The sequence below is a fragment of the Lagenorhynchus albirostris genome, chromosome 1 (assembly GCF_949774975.1).
Source record: "Lagenorhynchus albirostris chromosome 1, mLagAlb1.1, whole genome shotgun sequence".
NCBI classification, from domain to species: Eukaryota; Metazoa; Chordata; class Mammalia; order Artiodactyla; family Delphinidae; genus Lagenorhynchus; species Lagenorhynchus albirostris.
Window position 1 is genome coordinate 63,620,417 of NC_083095.1, and position 22,398 is coordinate 63,642,814.

The following is a 22,398-nucleotide window of genomic DNA, read 5'->3' on the forward strand; positions in this document are numbered from 1 at the left end:
ACCCTGCCTTATTCCCCTCCCACCCCACCCCCATCAGAGCAAGCAGCTTCTCATTCTCCCTCTACCAATCTCTCACTGGCTTAATTTGTCTTTTCTAAGACACAGGCAAAGGAGAAGGGGCGTCTCTCATTGGGTTCAGTACCTTGTCTTCCTTAGGCAACCTTAATAAATAAAAACATTCTGGCTGGGTCATAATAACAGGAATAAACTTATCTACTAACTCCATTAACTGACTCTTGGCTATATTTTATCCAAAAGGTAAAAAAAAATAATCTACAAAGGTGAAAGCTGGGGCTTCCCTGGTGGCGCAGTGGTTGAGAGTCCGCCTGCCGATGCAGGGGACGCAGGTTTGTGCCCCGGGCCGGGGAGATCCCATGTGCCGCGGAGCGGCTGGGCCCGTGAGCCATGGCCACTGAGCCTGCGCGTCCAGAGCCTGTGCTCCACAACGGGAGAGGCCACAACAGTGAGAGGCCCACGTACCACAAAAAAAAAAAAAAGGTGAAGGCTGAAAGGTGATTCATATTTTTCATTCTAATACCAAAGTTATTAGTCAAGTATAAACAAACCTTTGAGTAATATTCTCTATACATAATACGTAAATGGTATTTTATTTGTTCTAATCATCACATTTCATATAAAGATTTTTATTAAAGAAACTTTTATTTAAGAGCTCTCTTTTAAAATTTTAATATTAATTTTTGATACAGTAAACCCCAAGTTTTACATTTATCATCTTACGCAGGACTAATTTTTCCCATAAAGGACAGATAGTAAATATTTTATGCTTTGAGGGCCATGTAATCTCTGTCACAACTACTGAACTCTGCAAAAGCAGCCATGGACAATACATAATGAATGGGCTATGTTCCAACAAAATTTTATACAAATCAGTGGCTGGTGGGATCTGGCCCATAGGCTCTAGTTTGTCAACCCCTCATCTTAAAGAACCAGATTGTCAAGTAAAAAAATCTGTGAAAGAATCTATGCCATATGATCACAACCTCTACTTGGCAAAGAGGGGTGTGTGGGGTTAGTTAAGGGAGGTATTGATGGGTAAAACCAACCAGAAAATAATTTGATTCAAAATTTCCAACAATTATAAATGAAAGTTATTCTCTGAATTTGAAAACATTTCATTTTTACAGATAAACAGTCAGCCTGCAGGTCAGAAAATTTTCACTGTCAATCATACAAACTCTACTTCAACAAACTCCAAAGATCTGAAAAGACAATTTCCTAACACCAGGAAATTATGAGATGCAATGTCAATTAACATTTTATTACATTTTATGGTTAACAGTACTGTAAATCTGCTTATCTTGTTCCTTGGGGCCTGTTTTTAGTGGCAATTTTCTTTTCACATACTCCCATAGCATCCAGAACTTTATAAAAACATGTATGACACTTGGAATTTACTCTGCGTCACCTTCCCCAAATAGGTGATCGGCAAAATGGGAGTAGGCACAGTGCGTATCCTTCACTGCTCTATCCTTTAGCCTACAGCTCCTGGCACATCGTAAGTGCTTGGTAGCAGGGGTGCTAAATAAATAAATGAACAAGTAGTACTGAAATTTTAACTCCTTTAATAATATTGAAGCTGAGATTCTGGTCAAAAGTCTAGTCAGATAAGCTGCTGAATGTCCTGGTTTGAGGCCTAATTCTGAGCACAGACCCAAGCTCCTAACTCTTCCTTCCCTACATGACACTTGGGATTTCTCAGTTCTGACAAACCAATGAAGGAGTACAGGATGGCAGCCTCTCCTGCCACCCAAGTCTCCACTTCACTGGCCTCTCCCCTCTTACTGTGGTCAAGTAGGCATAGATTTGGGGTTCCTGGAAATGTCTCTGCTTCAGGAATGTGAATGAGAGAGCACAAAGGGAAAGTTAGAAAACTGTTTGTATAGTATGAACCCATTTGTGTTTAACAGGAAAGATTATATATGCATAGGCGATCCCAGAAAGAATACACCAGAAACTTAACAGTTACTTTTGGGGAATGTGAATGTGAGAAACGGGTGATGGGAGTATTCCTATGACTTTTTACTTTTTGCTCTATGGCCTTCTTTAAGTTTTATTTATTTTATTATTTTTTAACCAAGAGTGTGAAGATAACATATTAGCACTAAGCCACAATAAAGAGCCTCTCTTCAAACAACATTTATCTGGTAAATCAGTATAGGTTTACTTTGCTATTAGAAAGACTGAAAGCTGAAGTAGTGATGAAAACAATTATAGTAACAGAAGGAAAAATCAAATGGAAAATACATCAAACGCTGTGGACTAAAAAGGTTCAGTTCAAGTACACCTGTCAACAACAGGTCTCGAACATAATAAGTGGGCTTCCTAATCAATTAGCATTTTCCCTGAATTCCTTCTTGCAGGTTACCTTCCCCCTTCTTAAGTAGGAGAAAAAACAAGTCCATATAAAGACTAGCCTGAGAAAAAGCTTTTGTTAATGCAAACTACCTCTTATAATATTAGAACTATACTCACATTCGGGCACCATTCTCTAGGAATCTGTAGTTTGGGGGAAATGTCTTACTAACATTCAGGTAGTTAGTCTCAAAAATGAAGCCACTGAAAAGCTTTGTTCTCACTCAGGGTGGGAAGATTTCTACACAGAAGCAACTCAGGTTTTCAACATCAAAACTGTATACTCCTGAGCCGGTTTCAGGTAAAGCCATTTCTTCATTAGTTTTACTTGGCCAAAGATCCTACACTACTACTTCAGACTACCAAATCCCAAACAAAACAAACCTCCAAACCTTACCTAATGCTCTAAACTTATGCTGTCCAATAGAGTAACCACATGGGGCTAATGCTCACTTGAAATGGGGCCAGTTCAAGCTGAGATGTGCTGAAATACACAAAGGATTTCAAAGACTAGTACCACAGAAAGACTGTGAAATATTTCAGTGATAACTTTCATATTAATTGCATGTTAAAATGGTTTTCGACAAAATTGGGTTAAATAAAATAGAATATTAAATTTTCAATTCATATTAACTACATGTTGAAATGTTTTGATAAATTGGGTTAAATAAAATAGAATATTAAAATTAATTTCACCGGTTTCTTTTTAGTTCTTTAATGTGGCTACGAGAAAATGTACAATTTAAAATGCGGCTGGCATTATATGTCTATTGACAGCGCAGCTCTGAGCCTTAGTTACCTCCCTGGTGAAATGGGGATAACTCACACCTCATGCAGAAGTTATAAGGATTAAGTGGTGCGGGCGGGAAGCCTGTAAACGCATAGCACCCAGTTGCTATTTGCTAACCAAAGGGCAGATGCCAAGTCAGGCACTCCCACAAGGAGAGACTGAGAAGTGATCGCAGCCGGCGTCACCTGGCTTCCAGCTACTCCAAGGACAGCCTTTCGGGGACACGCCTTCCTTCTCGCGCTCGCAGACCCGAAGCTGCAACCTCACCCCTCGAAATCCGAGGCCGCCCCGGAGTCTGCGGCGCTGTCAGAGGAGGCGATGCCCTGCGGCGCTCCGACTGCGGTTCGTCCGCCCCTTCCCTCAAGCCGACGCTCGGAGCCGGGGACACCGCGAAGAGGAGCCCCGGGACGCACCTCCGGCGGGCGGCCTGCTCGAAGGAAGGCCGGGCAGGCCAAAAGGGCAGGCGGCAGGCGAGGCAGACAGGAAGCTGGGCTCTCCCGGCCTCAGCCTCGGCGGCCGCTCCTACCTGCTGTGTCGATTCCGTGAACGGAGCGGCGGCCGCAGCTCCCGAGGCAACCCCTGCTTCTCCTCCCTCTGCACGGCTCACTGGCTTCCGGTCCATCGTTGTCGCCACCACAGGACTGCAGGCGCTGGCGAGATACAAAGTAATGGCCGATAAGCCCGCTTCCATTCTCCGCGTCCCCGCCCAGGCGCAGACCGAACCCGCTGTCAGGAAGTGGGACTCACCGGCAGCGCCAGCCTAGCGCCGAGCCCGGCCAAGCCACTGCTGGAGGGACGGGACGGGACGGGACGGGGCGAGGCGGGGCGGGGCGGGGCGGACCTGGGGGTGGGGCAGGTCCGAGGGGCGGGGCCTCTGGCGTCCCCGCCCACCCGGCTCAGCTCCCGGGGCTCGGCTGAGCACCGTCTGGACTGCACAACTCCCGGCTCCTGCGGGGCGGGACGGGACGGGGCGGGGCCTTCTGCAGTACAATTTCCGGCCCGGCCCGCGTCCCGAGCTCGCAGACTGGCACCACCAGTGACGTCATGCCTCGTACCTGTACCGGGAAGCCTTCCGGATCTTGGCTCAACCGCTCACCAGCTGCATCCTGGGCAGTCACCTCCCAGACTTTGGTTTCTGCACTGTAAAATGAGAACGGCTGCGTAGTGTGCTTCAAAGCCTTGTGACGAGATGTGGTTGCTGAAAATATATTTTTTAATGAACGGCTCATGCTTATTCCATTTCTCATGTGGATGACAGTCTAGTCAAAATACCCTTGAAATAAGAGCCTCAAAGGCGAATTTTGCTTTTACACCTGTCTGAAGTACTTAAGTATATGTAACTGTAGAAAAAGTTAAGTGAGACCTGAAGGAGAGCAGAGGGCTAGCAAGCTTCCATTTTAACAAATGTGAGGAATAATTTATTATCTGGTGTGTGTGTGTGTGTGTGTGTGTGTGTGTGTGTGTGTGAGAGGGAACATTTCAGACTTTTCAGATTTTTCCCAGTGTTCAACCAAATAAAAAAGTCATGATTGCAATGATTATTGCATTACTCTAGTTGGAACATTTCCATGTAAATGGTCTTTAATTGTAGTTTTAGTATGAGCGTTTTCAGGCAATTTTCACTAGTTGTAGAGGTCAAAAATAAAATACATTCTTTTGGCCGTGGAGGAGGGGCTTCATTCGATACCCTAGATTCCATTTTCATGCCAGGCAAATTCATAAATGCCCCAGAGTTATGGCCCAGCATATCTTCTATTCAGCGTGGCAACAGCAGGCCCAACACCCATACAACCTTAATTCTTCCTTTCTCTCCTGTGCAAAAGGTCTTTTTCCTTACTCTCTGCTTAGTATTTTTGTACACTTTCTATCCTGCATATGACTATGATAACCTAAAACCAAACTGAAAACCTTAAAAACAAAAGTTGATTATTTGAAAGCCATCTATATATTTTTAATTGGATGGAAATTCATAATGTATATTCTGGTAATAAAATCAAACTAGCTTGTTGCCAAGGTTCACAAGTGCTGTCTAGTGACATTAGCATGGGATTGAGACAATCCAAAACAGCAAAAACTGCATAAGTTGAAAAGAAAAATAAAGAACCAATTGTTAAAGCCTTCATGAATTGGCTTTCATAAACAAGACAGTTCTACATTACAAGTATTCAAAAATCCCTTTCCTTTTACTGGCAAGAAGGATAGTCAACAGCTTTTATCATTAAAAATTAGTGGAATGTTTATAAATGCATGACTTTATTTTGCAAAAATGGCAATTAAATATCAAATTACAATTTTCACTGCTGAGGCAGAACTTATTTTCATGGTTTACAAGTACATTTCTTAGTTTACTGAAAATTCAAAATGCAAGTCACATTCCAGCATGAGCCAGAAGTATTTCCTAAGAAGAGTTATTTTTTAACACAAATATCCATTGAAGAGCAGTCTGTTGCAAACAAACAACTCATAGCAACAGAAAAGCATAGAAATTCTAATGGTTTTATTTTGGGCATTGACATTTTTGTCATTGTTTCCAGACTGTCACAGATCAACTAAAAGTGGACAACAAAGCAACATGCCAAATCATTCTCTCTTTCACTTTGTAGTATAAGTTGTACTGTATTACTATGACAAAAAATAAATTCAGGTATTACTATAATTTACTTGAAAACATAACTGTTACCTAAATTTAGTTATCTAATGATCCATATAGAGCTAAAAAGGTAAATTTAGATCTACCTATTTCTGTGAATGGCTGGGACAACAAAGCTGAATAAAATTCAATAACGAAGAGAGTCCATCAAATAAAAAACAAGACTTTCATATATATTTTAGTAGAGAATATTTTTAAGGTTAACCCACTCCTCAAATAGGGAGATATGGTTTCATAATCAATCATGTGTAAGGAAAAATGTTAAAAAAAAAAGGTGTTAAAAATAAAAATGCACTTTAGGTTGATTTAAAGCGATGGCCACTCCTGATTTGGTCAATTTGGCTAATAAGCTGTCTAAAACAAACACACAGAGAAATGCAAGACCACTAAAATCGTGAATTTGCAGCTGCAGCATCTGACCACTGCCACTCCGCAGCTACCTCAACGGAAAGACCAAAATTCTCTTCAGGGTTCCTTCTAAGCCCAGGTCCCTGCCACTATCATAAGTGGCCTAACCACTGGAAGAATTGCCCAAAGTTAAAAAGAAGGCCCTATTCGCAGCCCAAAGCCACTCACTCTGACCCTTTTCATGAACTTTCTGAGAAATTTGAGAAGCACCCCCCTTTTGTAGACACATGGTGCTCTGAGGAAAGTGTTGGGATCTTCCTGGTACTTCCACTAACACCATTGGGAGAATTGGACTTTTTTTTTTTTTAATATAGGATCTGAAGCTATTACCACTCTTGTGGACACAGGAACAACTTTGTCTGTCTTGAACCCCACCAGCCTCAAGGCGCTCTTCCTCATACTACTGAAATTGTCCAAATGGTGTGAGTTCCCAACACGGTTATGAAGGTAAGCAAGTTGGCCCCCTTGCCTTTTTTTTTTTGGCTGCCTTGGGTCTGTGCAGTTTTTCTCTAGCTGTGGCACATGGGGGCTACATTGCAGTGGTTCCTCTTGTTGTGGAGCACGGGCTTCAGTAGCTGTGGCTTGCGGGCTCTAGAGCGCAGGTTCAGTAGTTGTGGTGCATGGGCTTAGCTGCTCCATGGCATGTGGGATCTTCCTGGACCAGGGCTCGAACCCGTGTCCTCTGCATTGGCAGGCAGATTCTTAACCACTGTGTCACCAGGGAAGTCCCCCCCCCCTTGCCTTTTGAGATAGGTTCTTTGCAGGGAACTCATCAGTTCCTTCTTGTTCCTTCTGTCCCAGTACACCTTTTGGGCCAAGATCTCCTGGAAAAATTACAGGCTAATATTTCCTTTTCCCAAAAAGGAGAAATACACTTGCAATTGACTCCTCAAGGTCTACTTCCAGCTCTAGTCCTGATATTGAGATTCCCCTCCTTGCTTCTGTCTTGTCAATTCCCAATCACAAGGACTTGTTAGATTCTGTTCCTTCTACCTTATGGTCTACCTCTTCAAATGACATAGAACACATTCATTAGGTGCTATCAATTAGGATCCAGGTAGATCCTAATAAACCTTTGCCTCACCTCAACAGGTCTCAGGCCTGAGGCCCTAGAATGAATTCGTCCCACTGTCAAGGCACACTTCCACAAGGGCCCCGTAATCCCATGCACCAGTCCCTGTAGCGCACCAATCCTTCCCATGGGCAAATCTCAAGGCCAAGGTTGGTATTTTGTTCAAAATCTCTAATTTGTAAACAATAGAGTCATATCACATTACCCCACAGTCCCCAACCCTCACACCACCCCCAGTTTAATCCCTCTGAGCACACAGTTCTTTACCGTCATAGATTTACGTAGTGCTTTCTTCAACATTCCTGTCCATCCAGATAGCCAATACCTGTTTGTCTTTACTTGGGAAGGACATCAATATACTTGGACCACTATGCCTCATGGCTACACAGAAAACCCTACTTACTCTTCACAGATATTGAGACAAGACTTGGCCAATGTGAATTTTGCCCACAGCTCTACTTTACTTCAATATGTTGATAACCTTTTGTTATGTTCCCCTACTGAGGAAGCACACCTCAAGGACAGCCTATACCTCCTCACTCAGCTAGCACACAAAGGCATAAGGTCTCAAGGAAAAAGCTCCAATCTGTTCAAACCCAGGTAAGATACTTGGGTCATTTGCTAACCCCTCAAGGGCTAACACTGGATCCTACATGTGTCCAGGGCATATCTCAGTTTCCCGCTTCATGCCACCAAGTGCCAGTGAGATGCTTTTTCTTGGGCTAACAGGCTATTGCAGAGTTGGGTTCCTAATTTCTTCTTGTATGAACAACTCATTTTTCCCTTCTAAAGGATAGAGGCCTGATCCTCTTGTTTGGAATAATGAGGCTGAATCAGCTTTTCAAACTTTAGACACTCGGTTGGCCACAGCCCCTGCTTTAGGACACCCTAATTATTCTCTTCACTTTCTATTCATTCATGAAGTTAGCAGGAAACACCCTTGGATTGCTCATTAAGCCCATGGGGGCAAACAGAGACCTACTGGGTTTTAGAGACAGTTGGACTCTATAGATCGAGATCTTCCACCTTGCCTCCAAGCAATAGCAGCCACTGCTGCCCTTCTGCAGACTACAGAAGAGACAGTTATGGGGTCTCCCTTACAGGTGTTTGTCCCTCACTCTATTGAGGCACTCTTGAAGTCATATCACACACACTTATCTGCTAGCTGACTGATGTCCTGTGAAATCTTGCTTTCCTCTCCAAATGTCACTTTGTCTCATTGTAACTCCCTAAATCCTGCTACCCTCTTACCATCAGCAACAGATAAAATCTCACATGATTACATAACCACAACTGATCTTTTGACTAGTCCGTATCCAGATTGCAAGAAACACCTTTAGACAACCTTGACATTTCTTGGTTTATCTATGAAATACTGCTGGACAACTGAAATCTGGATATGCTATCACTACTCCCTTCACTATAACAGAATCCAGTGCTCTGCCCCTCAGTTTCTTCAACCCAACAAGCTGAACCATACACACTATTTGCACCTGCACTTTGCCCTCTGGCAAATGTGCTAACATTTACACTGATAGCAGGTATGTCTTTTGGATTTTGGAATGCTTTGGAAACAGAGAGGTTTCTTGAGCTCAGGGGGAAATGAAATTGAAAACAGCCCCTTTGTTAAGGTTTTGCTAGATGCAATCTTGCTGCACAACAATTAGCAATAAGTTGCAGGGCATTCCAAAGACAACACTGAGGAAGGAAAGGGAAACTCACTGGCCGACAGAGTTGCTAAGGCCACAGCATTACAAGATTCAGGCTTCATAAAGAAACCTCCTCCCATTGGTCACTCTATTCACACCAAGTTAACTATATACTACTTGGAAGGACACCCAACATTTAAAAGATATTATCAACTCCAAATGGATTAAAGGCCTAAATGTAAGACCAGACACTATAAAACTCTTAGAGGAAAAAGAAGGAAAAACACTCTTTGACATAAATCACAGCAAGATCTTTTTTGACCCATTTCTTAGAGTAATGAAAATAAAAACAAAAATAAACAAATGGGACCTAATTAAACTTAAAAACTTTTGCACAGCAAAGGAAACCATAAACAAGATGAAAAGTCAACCCTCAGAATGGGAGAAAATATTTGCACACAAAGCAATTGACAAAGGATTAATCTCCAAAATATACGAACAGCTCATTCAGCTCAAAGTTAAAAAAACAAACAACCCAATCAAAAAATGGGCTGAAGACCTAAATAGACATACAGATGGCCAAGAGGCACACGAAAAGATGCTCTACATCATTAACTAGTAGAGAAATGCAAATCAAAACTACAATGAGTTATCATCTCACACCAGTCAGAATGGCCATCATTAAAAAATCTACAAACAATAAATGCCAGAGAGGGTGTGGAGAAAAGGGAACCCTCTTGCACTGTTGGTGGGAATATAAATTGATACAGCCACTGTGGAGAACAGTATGGACCTTCCTTAAAAAACTAAAAATAGAACTACCATATGACCCAGCAATCTCACTACTGGGCATATACCCTGAGAAAACCATAATTCAAAAAGACACATGTACCCCAGTGTTCACTGCAGCACTATTTACAATAGCCAGAACATGGAAGCAACCTAAATGTCCATCAATAGAAGAATGGATAAAGAAGGTATGGTACACATATACAGTGGAATATTACTTAGCCATAAAAAGGAACGAAACTGGGTCATTTATAGAGATGTGGATGGACCTAGAGTCTGTCATACAGAGTGAAGTAAGTCAGAAAGAAAAAAAACAAATATCGTGCATTAACACATATATGTGCAATCTAGAAAAATGGTACAGATGAACCTATTTGCAGGGCAGGAATAGAGAAGCAGACACAGAAAACGAATGTGTGGGCCTGGGGTGGGCGTCAGGGGGGTGGGATGAATTGGGAGATTAGGATTGACATATACACACTACCATGTGTAAAATCATTAGCTAGTGAGAACATGCTGTACAGCACAGGGAGCTCAGCTTGGTGCTCTGTGATGACCTAGATTGGTGGGATGGGATGGAGAGGGAGGGAGGTCTACGAGGGAGGGGATATATGTATACATGTAGCTGATTCACTTTGTTGTATGGCAGAAACACAACATTGTAAGGCAACTATACTCCAATTAAAATAAAAAAAAGATATTATCAGAGATGGGCAAGTGAATGCTACAGCTAAGGAACAGCAGAGGTGGGTTTCTGATGGATGCATATTTGACCAGCATCCTGGGCTTTGGTATGGGCCAAACAGCTACCCTGCTCTTTCTGGTGTCACTCAACAAACCATCTTAAAATTAATACATGAAATGACTGATTAAAGAACTGATAAAATGATAGCCTGGGGAAAACAATACTTTTGGAAACCTCCCATAGTAGCGACTGAAATATGTCAAAGGTATCAGATCATCCGAAATATGACCCAGGAAAACCTATTCATATTCTCAAGGCCACTTTCCTTTATCTCTTGGTTCCTTTGCTATCTGGCAATGGGATTTTATCTAGCTGTCTCTCTCTCAAAGATACAAATACGTTCTTGTAACGGTTTGTATGTATTCCCATTGAGTGGAAGCCTTTCCTTGCAGATGAGCAACCACCCTTGCAGTGGCCAAAATATTGTTGGAAAGGATTAGTCCTACTTGGGGAATTCCCTTGGAATTACATAGTGATAAAAGTAGCCATTTCACTGGACAAATTCTAAATGCTGTTTGTGAAATCTGGTCTATACTACAACATTTCTACTGCGCCCATCATCCTCAGTCCTCTGGTCTAGTGTAAAGAACCAATAGCATAATCAAAACATAATTGGCAAAACTCTCTGAGGCTATCAGTCTTCCTTGGTCTAAATTACTACCCATAGTTTTATTAAACTTAAGATCTACACCCTTTGGAAAATACAAGTTGTCACCATTTGAAATAATTACTGGAACACTTAGGATTCTTGACTCAGGGCTATACGAGCCCCTTCTAGTCAAGCAAGATCTTTTACATTATTGCCAAAGTCTCATTAAGACTAAAGAAAAATGAGCACCTGGTTGAAAAACCTTTACACAGTAAAGCGCTCCTGGGATATGAAGACCTAGAACATCACAATTTACAACCAGGGGACTATGTTTATTGGAAAAGACATCTTTTAAAGGATTCCTTGCAGCCCAGGTGGAAGGGACCCTATCAGGTACTCTTAACCAACCTCTGTGCCAATAAAGGCATTGATTCTTAGATTCAGGTTTCTCATTTCAAGAAGGCTTCCCCACCTGAATGGGCCTCTGAAACAGTTGGAGACCTCAAGCTGAAACTGACCCAAAAGTGAAGCAAATGACACCTAATATAGACAACTCTCCCAAGACTCCATGATCACCATTAATGAAATCTCTCTTCTTACCTTTGTTCTAATTGCCATTATCACGGAGTTGCTATGTCTCCTTCGATATGTAGTAATTGATGATATATCAACTTGCCACTCTCCTTCTTATACTCCTTATAGACACATGCTCAAGGAGTGAAAATTTTCATGCACGGGTGTGTGCTTGGAATGAAAGTTTAAAAGAAATGACCCAGGTCCTTTGGTCCCTTAAGTTTGACTATGAAGGACTGGAGAATTGAACTTCTGAGACTCCTCCTTTTGGTTTCAGGTTTATTAATGTTCTTAGCCCTACTACATACAGTGGGCATCCTCCTTTGGCAGTAATTCTATGAAAACCATGTATCTTGCCAGAACTCTCCTGGGAAAAAGCCTCTGGCTCCAATTCTTGGCCATTCAACTAATCTATTCAGCTTAGGATTCTTTCTTTAACCAAGGCCATGAGCCACCCTTTCTCCTCTTTATATTAAAATGGCTGATTTTACTTGGATAGTTCTTTCATTAGACTTCTGTTATTATTCTTTCTTAAAATCCACCCAGAACCTTATGCCTGGAAGAGTAATGCCCTAGTTTGCAATTCCCAAAGTCTAGCCACTGGAGGAAATCTAAGATTGTTGGCTATGCCATTGGCACCCCAAATCACTTACCAAACACTGGGATCCCCTTGCCTTAGCTATCTCCAAGCTTACTAATATCCTTCCACCATGTCCTGTTCAGAATTCATCTATTCTCCCAGCATACCATGTTTGCCTACTTGAATTCACAGCTCCTTTTTCCTGTTTGGTCAATAGAATCAGACAAAACCCCCAATAGTTCTTAGGAACAATTTGTTCCAACAGTACCCTGTGGTTACCCAGAAACATTGGCTCTCAACTTTACCTTGCTGTGCAACAGAGTATGTCCTCATGATGACCCTCCACATATTCCATCAAGGAAGGCTACTAGGCTGCTCAAATATAACTGACCAATGGTTTAATTTCACCTTGACAACTCCTTTCTTTGTGCCCCATCTGCTATATCTTTGTAGTTGGAAGATGACCTGCCTCAACAGCCCTAGCCCCAGCTTCTCAATGTCCCCTAGGATTTTTAATGGCCCCTTTGACTGTATTAAATTCTCCAGAAATTACCGAATAGCACACATGCTCTACTTCCTTCCTCTGCTGAGAAATCTCTTCTTAGGGATTTCAGAAATATCTAAGAATTATATTCCCCAAGTGGAGGATTGGAACCCTTGACAAATTGGTTCGAAATCTCTCTGCCACCATAGCAGACATAGCTAATGCCACAGTCATAGCATTAAGTGACCAAGTTAACTCCCTAAACTCACTTACTTATGTTATATTAGATAACTGATTTGTCTTAGACTACCTTCTGGCAGAACATGGAGGTATCTGTGCCATCTTAAGTGCCACCTGCTGTACTTGGATAAATACTTCTGATATAGTAGAAACTCTAACTGAGGTCCTACAAAAGAAACCCGCTTGGCTTCACTCTGATACCCTTAACACTCCCCTAATGTTTGTTCAGCTGTTTGCCCTCAAACATTGGATCTTGGTTCAGAACTGTTCTGCAAACTGGGTTATTGCTCTTAATAGCTGTTAGCTTCTTTATGTTGATAAAGTCCTTGCTTAAATTGATTACTTCCATACTTAACCATTCTTCTGCTTGGTTAAGGCCCACACAGACCACTATGCTTGAGGCAGCACAATATCATGATGCCGCCAATGATTTTCCTGATCCATTTATTGACTCTAACACCCAACCCCCACTCTGAGGAACATGATGAATCCAGAACAGGCAACCAAGCCACTCCAGCTATGTGGGACTAAAAGTTGCCCTGGTGATATTTTCTCCAGGAAAAATCATGAGCAAAGGGGGGAAATGTGAAAGGAACAATGGCATAAATGACTGAGACGTGCCCCGAGGAGCTCCAGGTTCACTGCCCACGCTGAACTTTTGCTGAACTCTCTAAAATAAAATTGTTGATATTGGCTGAGTTGCCAAAAGGAAAAAACAATCCTGAGAACTGTACTTTTTCTGGACTGAGGAAACCATACCTTTCCCTAGTAACAGATGAGATGCGCTTGATAACCCAATTGTGTATATAGAGTAAATTTACCCTCCAATCCAAGTTCTTGGTAAACTATAAGAAGGAAACTGTAAAAAATCAAAGGACACACATCAACTGAAGGGCTTCACACTCCCTATATTTCCTATCAAATGGAATGTCAAGAAACAGGTGGGTATTTCTTGTACCACTTCTGTCAGACATAAAATTCTGAACCACTTAATTGATTCCCAAAGTCAGAAACTTTGGGAATTTCTGGTCCATGAATATATCCAGTAACAACTCTTACCTCTTTTGGGTTACCTCTTTAATTTCCCTCATTCTATTTTAAAATCAAAAAAGCAAACAAGCAAGATACATAAATTATGCAGATATGCAGACTTTACACAGGACTTTTCCCTGGAAGGTCACAAAACTTTTGCGTGTGTTGTTTAAGAAAAATAGACCATAATTACAGGATATTACTCACTTTTGCTTCCCATGAGAAGAAAGTCTTTATGTCAGAGTAGTCTCAGGCCCCACGTAGGGGATTTTCTTAGTGTCAGACTCATCTAAATTATCTCTCCTACAAACAGGTACTGCTGTGCAATTTCTTGATTGTCTTTCCATTTATGATCCAACTGGTACAAGAAATGCATTGCTGGGTTTCCCTGGTGGCGCAGTGGTTGAGAGTCCGCCTGCCGATGCAGGGGACACGGGTTCGTGCCCCGGTCTGGGAAGATCCCACATGCTGTGGAGCGGCTAGGCCCGTGAGCCATGGCCGCTGAGCCTGCGCGTCCGGAGCCTGTGCTCCGCAATGGGAGAGGCCACAACAGTGAGAGGCCCGCGTACCGCAAAAAAAAAAAAAAAAAAAAAGAAATGCATTGTTTTAGGCTAATGAGAGAAACTTTTAAGCCAAATGAAGCTAAAAGATCTATATGCACTTCAAATAATGATTTTGAATGAAGAGAAAGAAAAGTAATGAGAGTTGCAAACAGTAGCATAGGCATGCCAACCTCAACAGCTTGTATGCACCACATTAATACTACCAAAGGAAATGTGCCATAATTTACCAGCTTCCTTTAAAAGCACCCAAAAATTACCTTGTACTCAATACGCCCATATTACAGACAAGAGGTCAGTAGAGAAGGATAGGGACTAGAGGCTTGGGTTAGCAATTACTCAACAATGAGCACAAATAAATTGTTATCTACCCCTAATTGCAAAGTGTTGGGAAAAGACTCATAGCAAAATTTCACATCACATCAACAAGTCACAGACTATACAGGTGATCTAGAAGTAAAATTTAAATTAATACCTCAAAATTTGAGATATAAATCCATCATTCCTGTAACTCATGGCTCAGAAGCAAAAAAGGCATTAGGTTTAACTGTAATGCAATAGCTTAATGTTCAGAGCATGGTAACTGGAGTTTAGAGCAGAATTTTGAAGATGACTACGTTTCTAATCCAGTGAATGCCAGCAATGAACAGAAACAGATTTGAGCTGTGATGATGGCTTCCTAGTTTTGAATATGCACCTTACTTGGCTTTATTAATAATTATTGCCAGGTTTTAAGGAAGACCAAAACTTATTTACATTTAGTTGTTATTTAGCCATGGTTCTCCCTGGCTCATTCAAATTCTGTGGTTGCTATTATTTTTTATTATAGTAAAATATTTGCTTTTACTGCATACACAACCAACAAGCTGAAATTCCTTCACATTTATTTTAAACACTTTGTTCTATTTTTTACTCAAATTTTTGTTTATATGTACTAAAGCTACCTGTAAAAGAAAATCATTCAATTTTATTTTATATTATCGTTTACTTTTCAGAACCTCTACATTCACTGACATAAGGTATTAATATTATAGTAATTTTTCCAACATTAATATGCATGATGAAACTTTAGTTCTAGTAAATTTCCTGGTCTTATTGCCTTCTCTATATCAGTATTTTTGATAACAATACATTTATTTTTAGCTATGTGCGTTATATGTCTATTCAAGGTTAGTACAATATTACTGCATATCAGAACTTAGGACTTCTCACATTATGACACACTGTATTTATTTGAACAATATAATGGTTTATGTAACACACTTTGAAATTGCTTTTACTACATGATGAAAAGTAATTATTTTTTTCCAAAAAATTCCTCCATAAAGTTGCAATGCATTGTGTATACACCTTATATTTTACATGCTAGCAAATACGATACTTTCAGAACACTGACATCCATCAGATTAAATTATTAATTTGCCTTTTCTAGGTATTGTAGTTTTCTGATAATTAAGTTCTGTTTGGTTTTGTTTTAAAATTACATAAGCATTGTAAATGCAAGAAATTATACCTAACTTTATGTTTGTACATATTTAAGTAACATTATAATAAAATCCAAGAAGAATGCAATGTTGTATGATATTAGATCTAGTTAGTGCTCTAAGTTAGAAATATAACATATATCAAAAAGCTAAGGAACCAATTTTAACAACAGTGAAAAATAAAAGGACATTTGTTCAAATTATTAAAAAATTTAATTCTGGTATATAGTACTTACGCTTTCAAAAAATGAGTACTTTGATAGAAACTGTGAGAAATGAAAGACAGCTTTTGTAACTAAAAAGATGCCAGGTTGAGGAATTAATGGAATCAGAATTTCAGAGAACATCCCCAATTTCCTCATTTTATAGAAGAGACAAGAGAAATAGAAGCTGAACTACATGTTCTGGACCTTTAGTTGTCCACTAGTTTGCCACTGTTATTTTTGCTTCTGAAAAATATAATTTGCATCACACCCAAAAATACTAACAATGCCCAAAGCCATACAGTTTGGCCAAGTGTCTCATTTCCTTTTTTGGTCAAAATGAAAAAGTGGTACCCTGAGGATAGAAATCACAAAAATGCATGCCCAGAAAAGGTGGTATGCATCAGTTTAATAAGAAACTAATTTGGAGAACAATATTTTCTCTATTGTCAAATTTCTGTAGCTGGACCTTGTGATGACATTTCTGCAGAACACAAGATACGTAATTTTTACAGGGTATACAAATATTTTATAGGGATATTAAAGTTTTTGGCTGGTGAAAATTATTTGGTGGGATATAAAATCTTTGCCCAAATAAACAAGAAAATCGGTTGCATTCTCTATGTAATTATTTTCTGAAGATACTTTGAATTTTAAGACCCTTTTAAAACACTTGAGTTATAAAAAATTAATACTATAAAAACTAGCTATTTCTTTCACTCTCTTCTACTTCTACAAATCAATTCTTTGCTGAAGATCAGTTCATCCTAGTTCAAAATCAGTTCACCCTAGTTCAAAATACACTGTTATACCACATCCATTATCTTCATGATGTCAATAATGAGTAGGTATAATAATTATTCTAGTATTTTAAATAAATTCCATAACTTACTGAAAAGCCATTGTCCTAATTGAACTGTGCAGCAATCCAAAGTAACCAACAACCAAGTCAATCTTGTCATGGTCTCATTATTTTTAATATATAATAGTGACAGCCTAATATTTGCAGTTATATTCCCATTAGGAGGTCTATACATTAGCTATTATCATCAAAGTATATCAATTTCTTCAAGCAGATTTTTGGTATGTAAGAAACATAACGAAATTGGCTTTTCAAGAAAATCAAATATTGCCATTAAGGCTTCAAAAATATGAGGTAAAAAAAATGCAAGTTATATACAAAACATTAAATTGTGAACTGTAACCAAATTCACAATTTCAATTTAAATGGCAGACCTAAGATTTTCTATGGCAAAATTATCTTGATTATTCCAAGTTAAACAAAAATTCCTAATACTAATGGTTAGGTTACTCTATCATATGTCCCAATAAAGGTACACTTATGAGAATAGTTTTAAATATTAGCTTCTCTGTCTGCCTTTTAACATGATACACTGATAATTTTAAGCCATAAAGAAAGTTAACAACCCCTTAACTTATAACGACTTTGAAGTTTATTTTACAGCACTTTTATTGAGACATCATGTAACTATTGACCAGGACTGTTTACAAATGCAATGCTTGGCCTTTGAGACAATTAAAAACTTTTAAGTATCAATACTAAAATTTTACATCATTTGTTTAACTTAAGAAGTGTTATGATGTGTTATGATGGCTGAAAACAGAAGAAAATCTAAAGCAAAAATATAATGATTTCCACAAAAACCATATATTCCTCCCTTATATGAAAGGGAGGGAGGGAAAAAAGAAGGAAGGAAAAAGAAAAGGAGGGGGAAAAAAGATGAGGAGAGAAAGAAAAGGGGCAAGACAGACAAGAAAAATACTTTTATTTCCTGTTTGCAAAAAGGAGGGAAACTCTGAGGTCTCAGCAAACAATGTAATCAACTCAGTCAGTTTAAATTAAGGCATCTTCTTTACATGTTATTGAATCCCATCATGCCTTTCATATTGCCAGCAGCACCCTGTTGAAACTGCCTCATCATTGACTGAAGTCCTGCCATACCACCTAGAGTGAGAGTAGAATAAAATCAAATAATTATTAAACACAACTTGAAACATTTGTTACTTTTGCCTAATAAGTACTTGAACTTCTAAAAAAATATACTGGGTTCTGACTGCATCAGCCTTAAAGTACATAAAAATTTGCATTATAACCAGTATCCTCATCTATAAAAGAGAATGAATAACTTACCTCATCACATTATGAGAAATACATACTACATGAAGAGATCTCAGAACAGTACCTGTCACACAGTAGGGAGTCAGTAAATCTAAACAAACATTTTTTTCCTGGGGAGTCTGAGTCTTGTAAATAGTAATAATTTGGGGCAGGGATGGGGGGTAGTTATTTCATAGGACTTAAAGTAAGAAAACAATTCACCATTATTGAACATCTGTTCTATGCCCAGAACTGTACTAAATGTTTTCCTATCTATTAGCTCATTTAATCATCATAATTTCCTGACGAGCTATTGCCTGTGATTTTACAGAAGGGGAAAGTGAGGTTCAGAAAGTTTAAAGAACTTTTTATAGGTTACATGGTAAAAGTGGAACTGGGTTTTCAAAATCGTTATATAATTCCAAAGTCTAATCAATGAAACTATCCAGATTCTAAACTAAGGAAAAAGGTCACCAGAACAAGCATTAACAAAAGATGATTAAGTAGCTTGCTCAAAAATCACAAACAGCAGCAGAGGCGTAAATAAAACCTCAGCTTATACAGCACTGTTACAACCATTCAACTTAGAAGTTAGATGGCCCTTTTACTTAAATCATACATTGTTTGAACAGATTTTCACATCATAACAAAAGGCATATTAAAACTCAACCCTTATAAACTAAACCAAGTATTAGCAACTGGCAACAACTTTGTACTTACCCATGTGATGAAGAACTCTAGGATCCATCATTTTGGCCATTTGTTGATTCAATTTTGCCATCTGTGACTGGCTCACATTCTTAGACATGTCACCACCTGAAGAAAAAAAGGTTTTGAGTCAATATAGACTGTAATATAATCAGGGTATCATAGAAATTGAGTAAATATAAAGAAAAAAACCTATAATCTTATCACTCTAACACAATTATTTCTATTTGTACATATTCCCCTTCTACTCTTTATCACAATTTCACACATATTTTTGAGAAAGAACAAGTGAAACTCAATATTAAGGGACTTTCTTTTTTTAAAAAATTATTTTATTTATTTATTTTTGGCTGCGTTGGGTCTTCATTGCTGCGCTCGGGTTTTCTCTAGTTGTGGCGAGTGGGAGCTACTCTTCGTTGCGGTGCATGGGCTTCTCATTGCAGTGGCTTCTCTTGTTGTGGAGCACGGGCTCTAGGCACATGGGCACAGTAGTTGTGGCTTGCGGACTCTAGAGTGCAGGCTCAGTAGTTGTGGCGCACAGGCTTAGGTGATCCGCGGCATGTGGGATCTTCCCGGACCAGGGCTCGAACCTGTGTCCCCTGCATTGGCAAGCGGATTCTTAACCACTGCACCACCAGGGAAGCCCTAAGGAACTTTCTTAAGGGCTACAATTTTTGTTAACATTTTTACTTATACCTGTGAATGAGCCACTATAAGCAAAACCATATCCAGTGGTTATTAATAGTAAGCTATAACAATTGTTTAATAGTGACATGGTAGAATGCTGAACAAAAAACTTTACAGATATGGGTTAATTGGGAAAGAGAGTGGATTACTGATAAATGGATATGAAAGAATGAGTCTGAGAGAACCTGAAGATGTGTATATCTAAGAAGCTATTATAAATAACAAAAAGCTTCAGCGAATAGAAAGAATAATGCTCCATTTATTAATGAATTTCTACACACTCAGTCGAAACTCCACAGTAAAAAGGCAGCCAATGAAAGAGATGCACACTGGGGCAGAAGCGATAAGAGCATCCTTTAGAGAATAACTGCTGTGCTCTTAAGAGACAGAAAGCCAAAGACATCACTGATGCAATAGCAATGAATAAGTAGAGCTGCTTCAGCAAAACTATTTATTTCAAAGGAACATTAACTCTGGTACTTCTCAGGAACATTTGTGAAAATGCAAATCAAAGATGACCCTGATTCTCTGATCAAAGCTGGCTAATATGATTAAACTAAATGAATTAAGAACTATAAGATGTGTTTTTATAAAAGATGATAAAACCGGTAAAAAATGTTTCATAATTAATAAATTTGTGTAAGATGTGAATTTTACAACCACTGGTGATTTGTTTTAAGAGTTTTTGTCTCTGAGGACTTAAAACTTGGAAAATTATTAAGACTTTGGTGTGACAAGGACGTGTACCATATCCACTGCCCACTTCATCTTGGTTGTGCCTTTATTGAGCAGTTAATGCTTAGACAAGATCTGACCAACAGATCTGCAGTAGTTCTATCAAGAACAGTCAGGGTCATTTGGGAAAGATGTTAAACTGACTTAATGTGTTTATAAATCACTATCTGAAATAATATGTGGTGTTAGGAATTATGACCAATTTTAAACTTGTTTGTCTAACTTTTCTCCCTTGTCACAAAAAAGAAAATAGGATATAGTAGGCAAGGAAAATAAGGAAACTGTCAAAGACAAAATGTGATAGGGCTTCCCTGGTGGCACAGTGGTTGAGAGTCCGCCTGCCGATGCAGGGGACACAGGTTTGTGCCCCAGTCCGGGAGGATCCCACATGCCGCGGAGCGGCTGGGCCCGTGAGCCATGGCCGCTGAGCCTGTGCATCTGGAGCCTGTGCTCCGCAACGGGAGAGGCCACAACAGTGAGAGGCCCGCGTACCACACAAAAAAATTTAAAAATAAAAAAAATTAAAAAACGTGATAAAAACTTATGTAAATACCCATCTTTTTCAAAGCTATTCAGTGGTATTATTCATCTTTGGAGCTTACCTAATCAATATTTCTTAAATAATAAATTCACCTTAATAGTGTTTATGATATAGAAAAAAACCTTAAAGAGAGGGCTAGGACAGTTGATTTTAACACTTTGGAAAAACAAACTTACCTTTTTACCTTAGACAATACACAGCAAAATAAATTCTAGGTGGGATAAAGAGTAAAAACCTAAAAAAAAAACAACAACAAGTAGAAGAAAGTATAGGTGACTACTGTGGTATCAACATGGGGAAGGCTTTTATGAGTATAAAAGAAACCAAACCAAAAGGCCTGGCTGCATTAAAAATGAAAACTTCAGAGACTTCCCTGGTGGTCCAGTGGTTAAGAATCCGCCTTCCAAGGCAGGGGATGTGGGTTTGATCCCTGGTTGGAGAACTAAGATCCCACATGCTGCGGGGCAACTAAGCCTGCATGCTGCAACTACTGAGCCTGCGTGCTCTAGAGTCCGCGCGCCACAACAAAGAGCCTGTGTGCTGCAATGACAGACCCCGCATGTTTCAACGAAGATCCCGCATACCGCAACTAAGACCTGATGCAGCCAAATAAATAAATTTGTTAATTAATTTAAAAAATTAAAACTTCATTTTTAATTAAAAATAAAAATGAACGGCAAACGAAATTTTGGGAAAAATATTTGCAGGTATAGTCCAAGAATTTTAAAGAGTTATTACAAAGCAATAAGAAAAAAATAAAACAAATGGACAAGTAACCTAAGTAAGAGGGGATTCACCAAGAAAATTCAAACCAATAAATGTACGAAGAAATGTTAAATGTGAGTAATCGAAAAAACATATTGAAAAACATTTGACCATTAAATTGGAAATACTGAATTATTACAAAACTTATTCTGCATCTACTATATTTATGATCAAAACAGACAAAATCCCTGGCCTCGTGAAAGACTGCACAGAAACTGATACAGGAACTGATACTGATATGAAATCAGCCTAAACATCCAACAAAAAGACGCATTGTGCTAAACAAAGATACATGCGTAACTGGAATAGTACTCAGTGGTTAAAAGTTATATTCTGAAGAATATTTGACAATATGGAAAAAAAGTCATGATGTTTGAAAAGAAAAAGCACTAGTTATATCAAATGTTATTTGCAATAAGATCCATGGGATTCTCTGGGGAGTAAAGGTAATGGGTGTTTTAAATTTTTTTCTTATATTTCCTTATATTCTCTAAATTTTCTTTAATATATACTATAACGTCACAAAAATAAAGTCATTAAGTGTGATTTTTTAAAATATTAGCATTTATTACCTTGAATCTGAAAACAGATAAATCACAGATTGCATTATAAATCCTGGAAG

General features: G+C 39.2%; 1 protein-coding gene across 6 annotated transcripts in view; it reads right to left on the reverse strand.

Annotated features, from left to right (window-relative positions):
* The window catches only part of LOC132517056 (signal recognition particle subunit SRP54), a 77,964-nt gene that overhangs the window by 24,012 nt on the left and 31,554 nt on the right, over positions 1-22,398 (reverse strand). For 3 of the 6 annotated variants that reach the window (XM_060143604.1, XM_060143584.1, XM_060143594.1), the window contains exon 1: positions 3,690-3,901. In XM_060143604.1, the coding sequence (XP_059999587.1) occupies positions 3,690-3,854 (165 nt within the window). In that variant the 5' untranslated portion in view covers positions 3,855-3,901. The other 3 variants (XM_060143614.1, XM_060143575.1, XM_060143623.1) reach the window with 3 other exon arrangements.